At 36.5% G+C, this 18,101-nt stretch overlaps 4 protein-coding genes across 4 annotated transcripts; 2 read left to right on the plus strand and 2 right to left on the minus strand.

Annotated features, from left to right (window-relative positions):
* Positions 1-5,382: 5,382 nt before the first annotated feature.
* Positions 5,383-11,150, plus strand: LOC129727408 (histone H2A). The gene is made up of 2 exons (XM_055685233.1): positions 5,383-5,390; positions 10,775-11,150. Exon 2 carries the CDS (start codon positions 10,776-10,778, stop codon positions 11,148-11,150), a length of 375 nt encoding a protein of 124 aa, XP_055541208.1. The 5' UTR covers positions 5,383-5,390; position 10,775.
* Positions 7,591-8,018, minus strand: LOC129727405 (histone H3). Its single transcript, XM_055685229.1, has one exon. It carries the CDS (start codon positions 7,999-8,001, stop codon positions 7,591-7,593), a length of 411 nt encoding a protein of 136 aa, XP_055541204.1. The 5' UTR covers positions 8,002-8,018.
* LOC129727407 (histone H4) lies at positions 8,399-8,791 on the plus strand. Its single transcript, XM_055685232.1, has one exon. The coding sequence runs from the start codon at positions 8,410-8,412 to the stop codon at positions 8,719-8,721; it is 312 nt and encodes a 103-aa protein (XP_055541207.1). The 5' UTR covers positions 8,399-8,409; the 3' UTR covers positions 8,722-8,791.
* LOC129727406 (histone H2B) lies at positions 10,149-10,531 on the minus strand. Its single transcript, XM_055685231.1, has one exon. The coding sequence runs from the start codon at positions 10,521-10,523 to the stop codon at positions 10,149-10,151; it is 375 nt and encodes a 124-aa protein (XP_055541206.1). The 5' UTR covers positions 10,524-10,531.
* Positions 11,151-18,101: the final 6,951 nt, after the last annotated feature.

Raw genomic sequence — 18,101 nt, forward strand, 5'->3', positions numbered from 1 at the left:
ACAAAACAGAGACAAAACAGAGACAAAACAGGGACAAAACAAATGCAAAGCAGAGGCAAAACAGACACAAAACAGAGACGAGACAAAGACAAGACATTGACTCAACAGAGACAAAACAAAGAGAAAACAGAGACAAAATAGAGACAAGACAGAGAAAAGACAGTGACAAGACAAAGACAAAACAAGAGAAAATGGAGACAAAACAAAACAAAACAGAAACAACAAATAGTCAAAATGAACACAAAGACATACTACCTAAAATTTAAAGTTATGGTCAAAATACCGTTATTTTTGGACCTCAGCGCATAAAATTTATTTAAACTCAATTATTGCACAACCGATTTTGAATGTTCTTGCATTTTGGCAAGGGACAAGATAGTACTTTCAAAATATATACAGTAGGGTGGGGAAAAATGATCGATTTTCCAGAACCAAGTTTTTTTGGTTCCTTTTGGGATTCCAAACAACCCTAAACTTGTCTGAAGTCGATTGGTCTTGTCTCCGCTTGGCGCATTGCATTTCAAATTTGCATGAAAATTTATATGGGGAAACCTACTTTTTTGCATTTACCTTTCTGGAGAGCTCAATAATGCTCTAATAATGCACTACATTATGTTAAAGTATAGTATTTTAGATGCCTAACAACTTTGCCAGAGACACTGAAGAGCTAGGATGTCCATAAGAAGAGCTATAGCTGTTCAAAGTTGAGTATGTCGATTTAAATGCAGAAAATCTTCTTTTCTGCCAACATTACCAATGTACCGGCATCAGTAGGATTCCCATCAGAAGTAACCTGTCGTAACGAGTTTATACACTAGAGTGGCCATTTTTGTAACATCATGCGATTTTGATGAGCGCCGGGCGAAAAAAGTTTCCTTTTCACTTCAAAAACAAGCCATGAAAATTTTAAGTTGATCCGAGTTCATTTGATGGACCCACAAAACGCTTATATTTAAAAAAATAAATTCTCATAAGAACGGCTGGTTTTCATTTCTTTTTAAAGTTTTTTGCATTTTGTTGAAATATAATTGTATATTTCGCGTCGAAATACTCTCTTTATTTATAAAACCATATGACTAGGGACATTCACATAACGCTAAATTTCAGCAATTTTGAATACCTTGCACCCCTAAATAGCGCAATTTTGCGGTGCAATGGACTCGCGCAATGAAACACTCCGTTGAATATATCCTCCTTCTGAGTATGTTACGTAATAAATGAATGACCTCTTATATTCAGATTGGACAATCGGATTTGTGAAGCAAAATTAATAAAAACTTTTTGTATGGATTTAATGTTAGTTTTAGTATTATTATGTTAGTAGTGAAACAGTTCCGCACTGGTGATGAAAATTCACTAGAATGGTGAATTTTATCAAATATAGTCGGTAGATCTCATGTTGATCGAATTGCAATTCTTATGAGTTACGATGGAAAATCAAAGTTCTTGAGCGCGTTTGAAATTGGTTAAAGTTCCGGCAAAACAGTCACCCAAGAAGTTCATAATACGCTTCATAAGTTTCAAAACTAACCAACAGTTCTTGTTCTCTTCATATCCACGAACTTTTATACAAAATATAGGGTAATCGCTCCATTATTTATCTTAACAGCTAGGTGCACCTATATTCATTTTATTTCTCTCATTTGTCCAATTTACAGTCAAATTTCTACAAATTTTGAAAGTAAATCTATTTCCTTTTTGTTTCTGTCAAGTGGTTTGAAGTTTTACGTTGAAAATATGATAAATTTGACGATAAATTCACAGCTTCAATGATCCAAAAGTTCGCTCAAAATTGTTCGATGAAGATTGCAATCAAATCAAGCAATTTTATGCAATCGCGGCGATTATAAAGAGCTCTTGGAGTTAGCATTCACATTTCTTGGTTGTGAAGCGACCCTGTTTCACTTATCATACGCAAAATTTATGGCAAAAAACATTTATTGCCTGAAAAAAAAATTTGCTTCGATCATTGATCATAAATTGCATTCGAGACATGTCCCTTTTCATAGTTAAACTTCACATTCAGGTATTTTTCGGATGTACGAATGCAATCCAATGTATTGATCAAGTTATGAATTTTCTACGTGATGCTTTCGCATATGCCGAAATTAATAGTCGTTTCAGACGCTGTAACTGAAAAGATGAAGAATCACTTATGGTATTTAATACCAGAATGAGTGATATTGGCTTGATTTCCTGCTTGAAATTGAACAAAAAATGATCAGGCGATTAAAAGCGAATGGTGCTTAAGGTGAAACGGTATTGAAGCCACCAACAGCCAATTTCAAGCCACCACTTCGAATTTTTAGAAGCACAAGACTCGGAAAAAAATAATGCATTCCCTGTGAAAACGCTATTTTATGTTTGCTTCACTGCAGCAAACATAAAATAACGTTTTCACATGTAGCGCATTAACTGTTACCGAGCCATGTGCCTTTGAAAATTCAAAGTGATGGCTCGAAGTTGGCCATTTTTGGTTTCAATACTGTTTGGCCTTAAATAGCTGATGTCGAATCTCGCAAGCATTCAATTCCTGAACTTTACTAGCATGTAATTTATCCCATCTGGTTTTATACGAAACCAATGCTTTTGTTTTGAACTTAATATGGGTTTTTTTGACCGTGACCCAGCCGAAGGGAAAATAATGAGGAATAGCAAACTTCTGTCAAAAATTATTCGCTTTAAACGACGCCACAGAACATGGTGTTAGATTCACGAAAAATTCTAACCGTGTTTCAAAACACAATGAAGACGAACTTCAGTTTATAATACACGTTGTTGATTTATACCGAAAAAATACACACCTCATTTAAAATTCGAACTTTTCAACAAACAGCAAAAGTTATAGGTTATTTTAAACTTAAATTAGTATAATAATATTACTGTTTTATAAAAATACAAGGGTATTTAAATACGTTTATCAAGAGATATATGTTAAAAAAAAGAAAAATTGTACTTAATTTTCATGTGAATCGATTTCTAAAATATAAACGCTTTGTGGGTCCATTAAATAAACTCCGATCAACTTCAAATTTTCATAGCTTATTGAAGAGGTCAGAAGGAAACTTTTTCAGCCCGGCGCTCATTAAGATCGATAGTTTCAAAAACGGCCATATAAAATATGGCCACTCTATTATACACTCAGCTGGACCAAGCAAACAAATTTAGGCCAATATTCTAGGTGTAAATAGAATCTACAACGTGTTTCAGAGGTTACTTCTGATGGAAATTTGACTGACGCCGGTACACTGGCAGTGTTGGCAGAAAAAATGGTTTGCAACATAAATTTCGACATACTCAACTTTGAACAGCTCTAGTATTTTTTTGGCTCACCCTAGTTCTTTTGTGTCTTCGGCCAAGTTGTTGGGCATAAAAAAAACCTACCGTTTGAAGTCATGAAACCTATGGTTTGAGCCATTTTGAGCTCTTTGGAATGGAAAATGCAAAAAAGTTGGTTTTTCCATACAAATCTCCATATAAATTTGAAATGCAATGCGCCAAGCGGAGACAAAACCACTCGACTTGCAATGAATTCAGGATTGTTTGGGGCCCAAAACAGAAAAAAACTTGGTTCTGGCTTTCTGCTATCAAATTTCGTTTTTTCCATATAACGATTCCCCACCCTAATATACAGGTATGTACTAACTTCACCAAAATATGATGAGTAATTTGAGCTTAAATCTATTGTTTTAAACTTCTCCACACAAGTTTTCAACTTAGTTTGGAATATTTCAGTTATTTTTGTAAGAAAAGTACTACGAATACTTTGCATTTTGAAACTTTATTCAATTACGAGTAGAAGAGAAGCTGTTTTATGAAAATCGACTGGTATTTCGCTGAGTTATATATTTTTAAGAAGCAGAATTTTTGGCTTTCGTAGTAGAATTATTTTTGGATGGTTTAGTCCATGATGTTACAAATGAAAAAAATGCAAGAACTTCTGATGTGACCTATTGTAGGTTATAGCTCTAGTCATGTGTTAACGTTTGCGGTGAAAAAATGGACAAAAATTGCCGATTTTTCATGGGGTACCTTCAATCACAATGACGAAACTACTCATGCATCATCAATCATAGTAACCCATGAGTAAGCAAAAAAAAAATTGACAGCTCTATCAGTAAAACTCTAACTGTGATGACGAAAAAAGGGAAGCTACTCCGTTCAGAAGTGTGCGCGCTCAAAGAACGGTACCCCGCCGCGTCAAAAACAGACATCGTGCGGCACTTTGTGGAAGCCGGCAACTACAACATCTTGACACTATTGGACAACGATCAGAGCATCGAAAGAAAGCTCGGTTCCGGACGGCCAACGACCCTGAGCAACAAGAAGCTTCAGAGGATGCTGAAGAGGAAGACCGAGGGGAGAGTGGCTAAATCGCTGCGTGCACTTGGCCGGGACGTTGGTGCATACGGTAAAAGTGTGAAAAAGTATCTGGAGACCATTGACATATATGTCAGGAAGCGGCAGTCCCGTCCTCTGGTCTGCAGTCAATTCTGGCCAGATTCAGCGACTACTCGGAGCGATCGTTGAAGGACATGGAGCGGCTGAATATCGATGTGGAACCGAAGTAGGCGAATCCGCCCAACGTTCCCCAGCTGCGTCCCATCGAGAATTTCTGGGCAAACTTAAAGCGCAAGATCTATTCCAACAATTTTGTCGCGAAAATGGAGGAGGAATTAACAAAAAAAACGAAGAGAGTTTGACAAACATGCCTACACGCATGTTTTCGTCCGCCATGGCGAATGTTCCGGTTAACTGCCGGAAGGCCGCACGCAAGGACGTAATATTTATTTGCGAGGAAGCTAACATGATAACCTTCCATGGGAAATTTATCATAGTCATAGTTTTTTTTTCATCACCATCTGAAAAAAGGCCATTACTTACCACGTTACTCGTGCCCATACTTCAAGTTTTTCAAATACCTAAAAAAATCATTTGTGAAATAATTGAATTTTAAATAAATATTCGCTGAGGTCAAAAAACAGTATTTTGGCTAAAAATTCAAATTTTTGGAGTGTTCGGAAAATTTCTGGTATGAGGGAAAATCTCAACTGAACAGACAACCTACACTACGTCACTTCAAGTTTTTTTTTTTTTTTTCATGTATGTCACAGTACTATCCTCTCGGTAATTGAACGCTGTGCTGTCATAATACTTAAAAAAAATAGTCGAAAGCCTAGGGTACAAGGATTCAACTGGGACCACGTATACACTAAAGTTAATTTTTACAAGATTTTTGGAATTTTCGCGGATTTCGCAATTCATGTGGCTTTTCACGCGAACATTTTGTGCTTCGATTGAAACGATCTTATACGGTTATTACCAGACTTTGGGTGCTGGTAGCCGCAGGGTTAACAGAGTCCGCTTCGATTAGCAGATGATCGTGAGCTCGAATCTTGTTAGAAGCAGGCCATTTTTGATTATCAAAGGGCTTAAGCATGGGTTCATTCTCAGGCTCCTCATTACCACCACCATCAACTCGAATCCGTTTGCTTTCTCAGAACATTTATATGCTTCCTAAACAACACTCACGCATCGCTAGAACCGCGATACACATACCCTTCGTAACGAAATGGCTTGCGTGAACATTCGTACTAGGGATGGGAAAACTATCAGTAACTACTGATAGTTATCAGTAAGAAAAAATATCATTAACTATCAGTAAAGTTTTTCTTTTACTGATATTGTCTGATTTTTTTTGTACGAGAGGTAGGTACTCTACAGTCATATAATTTTCACATAGGCGCAACTAAGAAAAGTTTTGGTGGGGGGAGAAAGGGGGCTATTGTTCCTAACTTTTCATTGAAAAAATATCGATGAAATAACGATTGAAAAAAATTTCGATAAACGCTTAAAAGCTTTTTTAATTAAATATTGTTTAACAAAGTATCGTAACAAAAAATCTCCGAATCTAATGGATTGAAGCGTCAACGCCAACCTCCTTCAGCAAAGCTGATTCAGCATTGAGTAGAGCTAGATATGAGAATCTACCAAGCCCATGCTAGAAAAAATCTTTCAGCATCTTTGGATTCAGAAGACGTTATTCTGAAAATATAGAGCTTGAAAATTGAAGAGCTAAGTTGAAACCTACCCTGGGAGACTGAGAAAATCAGGTTTCCATGAAAATACGTACTTTGGTGAATTCAAACTAATTTTTCTCAAAATGTTTGCATGCTAAAATAAATAATTCATCGCGTATGGATTCAGGAGACCTCACTTCAAAAATGTATAGACTAAAATTTGAAGAACGATTTTCTTATTTGATTTTTTATGAAAATACGTAGTTTTGTGATTTTGTACTGAAATAATTTAGAAACTCCAAAATTCACACTTACATACCATATTTCATCTACCTGACATGATTTGATACATGGAGCAATTGATACGTATGAAAATTCCCAGTGTTTGCTCAATCTGTTTGAAAATTAGAGAAAAAAACACAGACATATTTGCGTCTCACAAAAACGGGGAGGGGTCAAGAGGGGTGACACCTTTACCAAAACTTAGATCTACTATTCCCCTTGAATAAAATTCCAAGTTCTCCTAAATCGGCCATTCCAGTGGTGAGAACGAGCATTTTCAAAAATCAAGTTCCGTCCCGGGTCTTTACGGGTTAAAACTCAAATGCAAATTACTGATATTTACTGATAGTAATCAGTAACGAGTTAGAAATTACTGATAGTTATCAGTAAGAATTTTTAATGATAGTTCCCACCACTAATTCGTACGTTTCCGGTGTTGGATTTGGGTAGACGAACGAGCGCGTCGGTCGCCCTCTCGCAATCGATAAATTTGGAACTGCGATACACTACATGCCCAAGAAGAAAATTCGAAGAAGAAACTAGAAGCTTACTAAAAAGTGGAATACTGTCTATTATTAAGAAATTTTTGATCTAGAGAATATCATATTAGACTGATGAGGATTCTTAATCACATACGTTATTTTAGATACGTTCTTTGTGAAGCTCCTAGACAGAAGTTACAAGCGAACTCTTCTAAATAATAATGCTGGAATTTAAGAAATGTTTTTGACTAGAGAACTTGTCGGTTTTGTGCAACACTAACACAACTCGAATTGTGCATTTTTGAGTTTTCGATGGCAAACGATGCCAAATATTGGTAATATTTCAACCACGAAACCCAGAAATATAAATAAATTCATTAAAAATCCAGAAATATAAGTATATGAGCCCTAATAGCTCAAATCTAATATATACAATAAGGAAAAATAAGCGTTTAATTCGTAAATCTATAAGCAAGATTTACGAATTAAAAGCTTATTTTCCCTTATTGAATATATTAGAATGCACATAATAGACCAAAACAGGTTCAACAACAACGAGAAGTCTTAAAATTTGTAGTTTTCATATGAATGAAACAAGAAACTTTTGACAAAAATTTTCAAACAAGTTTTTCTCAAAACTATCGATTTTGAGTTGAACCAGTTGTGAATTCAATTTACAATATAGAGCCTTATAGGAGCAGTACAGTTATAGTTACAAAAAATCAGCTCTTCTTTCAAATTGTTTGTGGCCCTTAGAAGGGCCGTTTATTATGTACGATGAGATCAAACAAAAGCCGTTAACCACCTTAAGCACGTTCACCACGAATGCGGCGAGCCAATTGGATGTCCTTTGGCATGATGGTCACACGCTTGGCGTGGATGGCACACAGATTGGTATCTTCAAAGAGACCAACCAGATAGGCTTCGCTTGCTTCCTGCAGAGCCATAACGGCAGAGCTCTGGAAACGCAAATCGGTCTTGAAATCCTGAGCAATTTCACGAACCAGACGTTGGAACGGAAGTTTGCGGATCAGAAGTTCGGTCGATTTTTGGTAACGACGGATTTCACGCAGAGCGACCGTTCCTGGACGATAACGATGAGGCTTCTTCACTCCTCCGGTAGCTGGGGCACTTTTACGAGCTGCCTTTGTGGCCAACTGTTTACGAGGAGCCTTTCCTCCGGTGGATTTACGAGCGGTCTGCTTGGTACGGGCCATAGCGAGTGACTTTTACAACGTCGGATAGCTTTCTAGAACGGAAAAATTTAAACTGATGATGCCGAAGCAGGCAACGGATCCTATTTATAGTTCTAACAGAAGCCGTTACGCGCCGATTTTCAAACACAAACATCTGCTATCCCTTCACATACTACTGCGATGTAGGGGAACTAGAGTTAGTTTGCCTGTATGTACACCATTACACACACACAAAGAACATGAATTATTCTGTAGCATTAGGGAATTGGACAATGCTACCTGTATGTACGTTACAATACAGAGAAACAAAAATATAATAGGTAAGTAGTTGAAATTGTTGATTCGAAAACATATAAAAGCAAAACCAAACTTTGTGTTAGCATCTCAGTTTGAAACATTCGTTAAAAGACAAACTAACTCTACTTGAAAATGACTGGTCGCGGTAAAGGAGGAAAAGGACTTGGAAAAGGAGGCGCTAAGCGTCATCGCAAGGTTCTTCGTGATAACATCCAGGGTATCACTAAACCCGCCATTCGTCGTCTGGCACGCCGTGGAGGAGTGAAACGTATCTCCGGTTTGATCTACGAGGAAACCCGAGGTGTGCTGAAGGTTTTCCTGGAAAACGTGATCCGTGACGCTGTCACTTATACCGAACACGCAAAACGAAAGACCGTCACCGCCATGGATGTCGTCTATGCGCTGAAACGGCAGGGACGCACTCTGTACGGTTTCGGAGGTTAAATTGAAGAAGAAAACATATTCCCACAAAAGGCCCTTCTAAGGGCCACTAAATCAATAAATGAAAGTTAGTTGTTTTTCTCATTTTCAAGCTAGTATTTAAGAACTAAGTTTTGAAGCATCTTGAACACACAATTCACGCAGAAAACAAGCTCTAGTTTCATATCTCTAAAAAAAAATATCATCATCCTCATCAAAAACAATTTGACTAGAATCACTACTTTGTGTTTTGATCGAACTATGTTCATTATAATTGAAAAGCTATATTGATCAGATTGTTTTTGATGAAAATGTGCTAAAAGTTGAACATTATTAAATTCGTTAATTGAACAAACGAACGTTTCAAAATCGATTATTTTGACAAAAACATGTTTAAAAATCTGTGTTGAAAAATTAAGTTTTTATTTCGAAGAAAATTTCAAATTTTATGACTTCCTACATTTCGAGTCGATATGTGTATATTTTGAGCAAGCTGTACATGTTGAAACCTCATGTGTTTATCTATTTAAAGATATTTGGTTTTGAGCTAGAAATATAACTTTGGAATTTTCTTGAATTATGAAACACGTCTTTGTGGTAAGAAACTTTAATATTTAGCGTGATATGCCAATAAAAACTCAGAACCGTGAATTTTGAAGGTAAAGGATGTACGTTCAGACAAAAACATCTCTGTTGTGAAAAAAATTATATTTTACATTGCCTTAAACATTAATAAAATTGAGTTTCTTCATTTAAAGAATAATGTTGGATTCAATTTCCGCCAAATTTAGCTATGCAGTCTCCAGAAATAATATTCTATCATTTTATCAAACCCTTGATAGTAATCGTCATCGCCATATTCCAATTTATGTAAAAATGGTCAAAGCACGATAAACAACATATATATTTTTAAGCATGGAAATGGATTCCCTAATACGATTTTCATATAAGGTAAATAAATATATACCAAGATTAGAGTGATTTTTTTTCAAATATTCTCTCTGAATACATGTAATTATCTAGAGAATATTCCTCTAGATAGAGAAAAGTTTGAGAAACACTGGTAAACACTGGTTTTGATCAAAAGCAGATACTGGAAAAATTAAAGATTATAGATTTTCAACTATTTCTATGATATTATGTGTCTCTAACAGAGATAACTTTTTCGGTGACTTCAATTAGTGTTCCCTAACGAAGAAGCGATGAACCCGGCGAGTAATCACTCTGTGGCATTTTGACGCACTTCCAACCTAACTAGAAGCACCAAAATTTACAGAAATGGCTATAAAGCTATATTTTCAGGGCAACACTTTTTTCGCTTTTTTTAACCAGTAATTCATTATAATAACGGTAAATTAAAATAAGAAACTCAAATCCTCCTTCAAGTATTTTTGTTGGCCCTTAAAAGGGCCGATTGGTGTACGATAATCAATGCATGGCATCCGAAACATTTACTTGGAGCTGGTGTACTTGGTGACAGCCTTGGTTCCCTCAGAGACGGCGTGTTTGGCCAATTCTCCTGGCAACAACAGACGGACAGAGGTCTGAACCTCGCGAGAAGTAATCGTAGAACGCTTGTTGTAGTGAGCCAAACGGGAAGCTTCAGCAGCAATGCGCTCGAAAATATCGTTAACAAAGCTGTTCATGATGCTCATGGCCTTGGAAGAGATTCCGGTGTCTGGGTGAACTTGCTTCAGGACCTTGTAGATGTAAATGGCGTAGCTCTCCTTACGACGTGGCTTCTTCTTTTTCTTGTCGCCCTTCGTGATGTTTTTCTGGGCTTTGCCAGATTTCTTGGCGGCCTTTCCACTGGTTTTTGGTGGCATTTCTCTAACTGTTTACCTTCGTTTACTGAAAGAAAGTGTTGTTGTTTGCCACTGTGAGTCGCCTTTTTATACTCACACAAAACATATCAGAAGCGCGTCCCCTTTTTTGAATTCGCCCATTCCGGTACCTGCGAGATCCAACCCTCCGATGAGCAACTGCCATCTGCTGCAGTATATAAAGAAGGTTGAACCCTGCATTTGGTATCAGTTTAACGCTCTCTCAAACAACGTTAACAACAACTCTACTACAACATGTCTGGACGCGGTAAAGGAGGTAAAGTTAAGGGAAAGGCAAAGTCTCGTTCGTCTCGTGCTGGTCTCCAGTTCCCGGTAGGCCGTATTCACCGTCTGCTGCGGAAGGGAAACTATGCCGAACGTGTCGGTGCTGGTGCCCCCGTATATCTGGCAGCTGTGATGGAATATCTGGCTGCTGAAGTGTTGGAATTGGCAGGAAATGCAGCCCGTGACAACAAGAAGACCAGAATCATTCCGCGTCATCTTCAATTGGCCATCCGTAACGATGAGGAGTTGAACAAACTTCTGTCCGGTGTCACTATTGCCCAGGGAGGTGTTCTGCCGAACATTCAAGCCGTTCTGTTGCCCAAGAAAACCGAGAAGAAGGCTTAAACAATTATCCTATTCCAACAATCAAAAACCGTCCTTTTAAGGACGAACAAGTTTGTGCACGATGAGTTAAAACCAATTTTTCTACATCAGTCAATTTCCATTGAATTTTAATCTATATTACTCAGCACACGGATTAAGTAAATATTCTTGTTCGGTTCTTGTTAGTTACAATAAATTTGTTTATGATTCCATGCGATATTGATGGTGAGAATGTGACATGAAAATCTGTCTACCATGGAAATCGTCTAAGAATTCCAATTTTTTTATTTTGATTTGTCGTTATTATTATAATAACTGGTTGACAAAAGCGAAAAATATGTTGTCCGGAAGCTCGAAATTGTTGTGACCCCAATTTCGTTAGGAAAGCGTCAAGAGGCCGCAAAGTAATTGATCGCCGGGTTCGTTGCTTCTGCGTTAGTTTGTGTTTATCAGTATTACTTAACCTTCTCTCCATCAGGAGGTATTTTGACAAAATATTTACATGTCGTCGGTTCCGTGCAACACTGGCACAACCGTAAAACTTTGCAGTTTTGAGTTTTTGATGGCAAACGATGCCAAATATTGTTAAGTTTCATCCCACGAAATCCCGTTTCAAAATTCCCAAAAAATCTAGAGTTATGAGTAGAAGTGCCTTTTCTGCACAAATCGATTTTTTTAAGTTAGTAAAAATAAGGTTTTAACTTGTACAAAGCGCTCATAACATGTGCATAATAGACCTAAAAGTGTTGAATGAAGATAGGAAATCTTAAAACTTAAAGTTTTCTTGAAAATCGCAAAATAAATCTTCGACGCAAACTTTCAAACGCGTTTTTCTCGAAACTATGATTTCTGAGTTGTGCCAGTGTTGCACGAAACCAACGATATATTCCTGTTGAATAGAGGATATTTAAGAGAAAATTATCACCATAATTTTGGTATGTTTCATTGCCTAATATGGAGATCGTATTATGAAATCATTATATCGTCGGTTTAGTGCAACACTGGCACAACTCAAAAATCATAGTTTCGAGAAAAACGCGTTTGGAAATTTTCGTCGAAAATTTATTTTTTAATTTTCAAGATAACTTCAAATTTTAAGATTTCCAATTTTTAGCCAACATTTTTGGGACTATCATGCACATATTACGAGCACGTTTTACAAGTTAAAACCTTATTTTTACTAACGTTATAGGGAAATTTCGATTTGTGCATCAAAGGCACTTCTACTCATAACTCTGGAGTTTTTGTGAATTTCGAAACGGGGTTTTGTGTGAAGCAAATTTATATTATTTGGCACCGTTTGCTATCAAAAACCCAAAAATGCAAAGCTTTGAGTTGTGCCAGCGTTGCACGAAACCGACGATATGTTTTAGTCATTCTTTATGGCTTGATCATGACTAGGGACAGTGGTAGAGTGGTCGGTATTACCGACTTTTTGAAAAACCGGTATTTCGGTATTCATAAAAATAAAAACCGGTGAAACCGGTTAAAAACCGGTATTTTGTTCGGATTAATACAAACCAGACTCGTGGACTTTGAACCTACTTTTCCCACTACAAAATTCTTAAAATCATAGTTTGGGGAAGTAATGATGATTGTCCGCGAAAAAACGCAAGTCATTCTCTCTGTATTATTTAAAAATTAAACTGAAAAATAATTAAAGATATAGGGCGTCGAACGTCTTCGGTAGTGGTTTTCTTCGGCCGGTTTTCTGCCGCAGTTATAAGCAAAAACCTGCCGAAGACGTTACCTACTCAAATTTGGATTTGAAATTTATTTTTTGCTTAGCGTCTCAGGTTGCATCTATGTATGGACGTGTCGCTGCATAATCTTGTTTATGCATTTATGAGAACCTATGCTTCATTACGGTTTGGTTTTTTTGTAAGATTTGGACCTCTGCGACCATTGTTTTGATCTCTTGTGGTATATGTTCCGCATACAACACTGGATAAATATAACAGTGTTTGAAAAACTTTAATGAATGAATCTAGTGGTATGATTACGAAGAACATAATTTCGAAACTCATGTTAACGTAATAAAAATATGCAGATTTTATTTAAATTTTCTTTTACATCGCAAAACTTAGTTTCAAATTAGTGAATAATTTTAAAATTCTAAGAGAAACAATATTTGAAACTGTTGAGAAGAGTATATGAATGAAGAATAAAAAAGAAATAAAAAAAAATGACGATCAGACCAGAATTTACTTTTTACGAATCCGAAGGAATCGAAGGTTGATACTTATTTATTCTGTTCGATGCTCTTCAAACAGTTCGTCCAAATTATTTATTATCATAATTATGTTATTAATTTTAGCTCCTGATGGAAAAACGAAAAATGTGGCATATGAACAAGTTTGTAACTGAAATAGAAATAAATATTTGAAATGAGAGGTTGGTCAAAAATATATTTAGAAATTTTACCACGAGCAAACCCGGGAACATTCAGCTAGTTACTAATAAAAGCCCGCTGCGGTATGGGTGACGAAGCTTCAAAGAAACAGTAATTTTTAGGATGAAATATTGGCTGATTGTTTCATCCTGTGAACTCTTTGTATCAACAAAAAATAAATTTTTAATCCAAATTTATATTTATTAATTATTTCTTTAGTTTTACTTTTAAATAGCACAAAATGAATAAACTTGCGTTTTTTCGCTGACATGATTGCGATTACTGACTAGTTTGATTTTCATAATTTGTAGTTAAACTGGTAGGTTCAAAACCCACGAGTTGCCTCTGTGAGTATGAGTGTGTGAAGATATTAGCTGTTCTGCTTAAAAAATAAATGTTTTGCTTTATTGATGTGAAGCTTTTGACATACTATCGATACACATAAACACATCGTCTGAATCCATGCAGAACAAGCATAAAGATAACAAAAATTGATAAATGGGTAAGGGTAAATCAATATTCAATGTTGCTTCTGTCTAAATGTATTTATTATATACATCGTCATGTGATTTTTAACGCCTACCTAAGTGGGTATCATTCATTAGCCTTACAATGATTTATGAATATTGTGACAAGTTTTTTTTATTTAAAGAAAAATACCGAAAATACCGGTTTTTTCGCTTCTCCAATACCGGTATTTCGGTATTGAAAAAAATATCGGTTTCACCGGTTTTACCGGTTTTTGTTGTACCGGTAAACCACCCTAGACAGTGGTGAATCGAATTCCGCGAAATCCAGCATCGGCCGCGAAATTAACAAAAAACCGCGAAATGCCTCGAAAACCAGCAACACGGACAAATCTTAAGATTAATGCGCACCTCGATGGTAACGGAGGCCTTTTTTACTCAACCAATTTGATGGAATAGTACAACTGCTCTCTTCCAACAAGATTTTGTCAGCCTGGGTTGAATTGTTTTCGGCTGGCTCAGTTACTAGATCCTCTTCGAGCAAAGATTTTGGCGATTGGGGCCCTACATGATAGCCCAGAGTGTGCAAAATCGTAGTTACAAGATGTATCAACTTAGTTCAAGTAGTAAGGATTTTTGCATTTTAAAAAATAAGCAACAGTGAGATTGATATCATAATTTTGGTAAGTATTCTTGCACTTTTCCGGTTTGCAAAAAAAAATATCGATTCCCGGAAACTCAGTAGATGCGAAATGCAACGTGAGTCAGCATAACTTGAATAATATGTGCCTGCCGACACCAAAGTATGATTGAAGACAATTTAACACAGTACCGTGCTGGATCGAAGCCCGTACAGTATCGAAATCCGTACACCTAGACGTTTTTCTTCAGTTTTAAGCATTATAAAAATAAAAATTCATATAATAGTTACATGTACATGTCCGTTGAGCTGTTGGCCTTCTGTTAAATTAAACTATGCGTAGATAGGCCATGAAATAAAAATAATAAAAATAAAAAATCAATTGTGTATCGGTTTCAGTTGTCATTTCGTTGTATCGTTAGAGAATTTACTAAGAATACGTTCTTCAGATGAAAACGTTTTTCAAGTGGGATTACGTGTTTTACTCTGTGAATCTTCTTGAAATTGATGGAAAAGGTAAGTCTTCGTCATTTTCGAGCTGTATATTGTCTGGTGAATAGTGTAAATTGTATTTATTCAACAAAAACTGTGCCGTACGGATTTTGATCCTTGTTAATTGCTTGAATCGAAATCCGTACAGCGTGTGTATCATGCATATATTGTTGAACTTTCTTCTTGTTTTCAGCATATATTGGAAGAAAACAAGTATAAATATACGGCAAACAATTTCGAAGGAGCTGTGACTGAGGTGCGCTAGGGAAAGTCGTACCGGGAAGCTTCGAAAAGTTCCGGCGTTCCGGTTGCTACAATAAGGGGTGCCGCAACGAAACGCTACGAAAAATTGCACTATTTCAGCTGATATAAAAAATTAGAAAACCTTATGAAACTTTAGGAACAAATTGATCCTCAAAATATATTTATTCATAAATTTAAAGATAAATTATAAATAAAAGATGTTCATTTATGTACTTCTATATCTATACGGATTTTGATTTATTTCTGTATGGACTCTAATCCAATCTATATCGCGTGTGTGCGGATTTCGATTCAAAAGTGTACGGGTTTTGATTCAGACAAAAAACTGTGTACGGATTTCGATTCAAAACATGTTCTATTAAAACATGATTTTTTCGAGTTTGAGTGATTTTAATCATTTTGCTTGAAAATAGTGATAAAATATAAGTAGACTTATAAGTAAACATGTCAGTTTAAAGCAATATGTGATTTCTTGATTTTATATTGACCGTCGAAGATTATCATGTGCTTAGGTGTACGGATTTCGGTCCAGCACGGTAGTCCTCACTGCAAAGAAATCATGCATCGTTCGGTTAAATTCAGCACCTACATTAAATTAAATAGAACAATTTTTTTATTATATTACTAAGAGCACTTTATTTGGAGTTTTCTAAAGAAAAGAATGCCGCGAAAAAAACGCGAATTCTGAATATTTTTTATTTTGCCACCCGCGAATTTTCAACTTTTCTGCCGCGAATTACCACTGTCTCTAATCATGACATTTAACATAAATTAGACAGTTGGTTACGACTCATACAACGTGGCTTGGGCGTCGTACACAAATTACGTAACTCATGAATGGAGGGGAGGGGTTTGCGTTACTTATTGTGACATATGGTGGAGGGGGGGGGGGGGGGGCGTTACGTAATTTGTGTACGACGCACAGTGCGTTGACCCATAGACAAAAGTCGAAAATTTGATGATTTTTTTCGTCATTTTAAACTATTTTTTTATGTTACTGCAACCTTCTACCATCGTATAAGTGTATTTGTGCAAGTTTCTGACGCCTCTGACACGCGTAGTAAGTGGAAACAGAAACAAAGGTTAGCGAGTGAAAAAGTTCGTGTTTCATAAGACTGAAATTGGCGCACGACGCTTTCTCTCTGATACACAAAAACTAAGTGACTTCTAATCGTAACTTGGCATGGATTACATGAAAAATGATTTGTATAATCCATTTATATACAGTTGGTAAACATAAAGTTATTCACAAAAAAAACTGGAAAACATCAAAATTTTCAAACAAGTCGTGGAAAAATCTACCAAATTTTACCAATCTGAGATTTATGTTAAAAGTTACTATGAAAGGCAAAGAAATAATAGACATTAACTTCAACTGCTAATTTATGCGAATTTTAGACTTTTTTGCATTTTTGTAGGTCAACTAGCGCGCCAAACATACAAAACCTTATTTGAGAAGTGGCATCAGCAATCAATTGGCAGTAAAAATGATGCAGTTTTATCGACAACGGTAGAAGTATTTGGATTGAAAGATGCTTCTAAAGCCAGTGAGCCAGTTGTGAATCTACATGGTGCTGCGTAGCCGCAAGGTTACAGAGTCCGCTTTTTCAAGCGGATGGTCGTGGGTTCGAATCTTAGTAGAATCAGGCCATTCGATGTCAAAAAGGACTTTTGAGCATGGGTTTATTCTCAGGCTCCCCACTAGTTACGCTTCCTTTACGCTGAAATCTACAATACCTTTACGTGACTTCCTCTTAACAAAAATAGGTGCCTTTTATCGATAAAACTGGCCAGAAGGACGCACGACGAAACTTCTCCAGTGAATTATCATTGGTGATATTTGGCAGAAGGAACGAGGCTCGGTATAGGAAAAATAGTAGGCGTGTCGAAGAAAGAGTATCACATTACACACAAGCACTGATAAAAAATAATAATAAGCATGCCACTTCTCAATAGTGGTATTGCTTATAATAGAAGTGCGGGATACAGCAGACACCCGGGCATATCTCACAATAGATCAACGATTCTGGTCGCAGTGAGGTAGTCCATACAGAAAAAAAAATCGACCGAATCAACACAATTTATTTATTTATTTCGTCAATCATATATGTAGACTAGTTACATTAATTTCTAAACTATACACGAACATAAAACAAATTAATTTTGTGTCCTCAGCCTCAAGGACTTGAAATACTGTTTCAGTTTATACCGGGACACCATAAAGTCAATGGCTTCGCAGTGTTGATTATAAGAATTCATCATACTATTCATAGGTCCATTTTTTGCGTATTCCGTACGATGATGGTTAAGAGCAAATAAACTACGGTGTCGAAGTTGTCGAATGGGTGCATAAAAGTTCAATTTAGAAAGTAGTGCTGCTGAGTCAACGTTCTGCGAAACGATATCGTTTACAAATGAAGCCATCGCGTACTCTCGCCGTTTTTTTAATGTTTGAATGTCAATCAACAGGCAGCGTGCTTCATATGACGGAAGACGATGTGCGGTCCAACCTAGCTTACGAAGAGCATATAGTAGAAATTGCTTTTGTACTGATTCTATTCTTTCTTCATGTACGCCAAGACGAGGAGACCACACAATGCTACAGCATGCCAGTATTGACCTCACATAGGCAATATACGAAGTTTTGATAGTGTACGGGTCTTGGAAATTATAACAGAAGCGTTTGATAAACCCTAACATGTTGTTTGCCTTGTGTA

Source organism: Wyeomyia smithii, chromosome 3 (assembly GCF_029784165.1).
Source record: "Wyeomyia smithii strain HCP4-BCI-WySm-NY-G18 chromosome 3, ASM2978416v1, whole genome shotgun sequence".
Taxonomy (NCBI): domain Eukaryota; kingdom Metazoa; phylum Arthropoda; class Insecta; order Diptera; family Culicidae; genus Wyeomyia; species Wyeomyia smithii.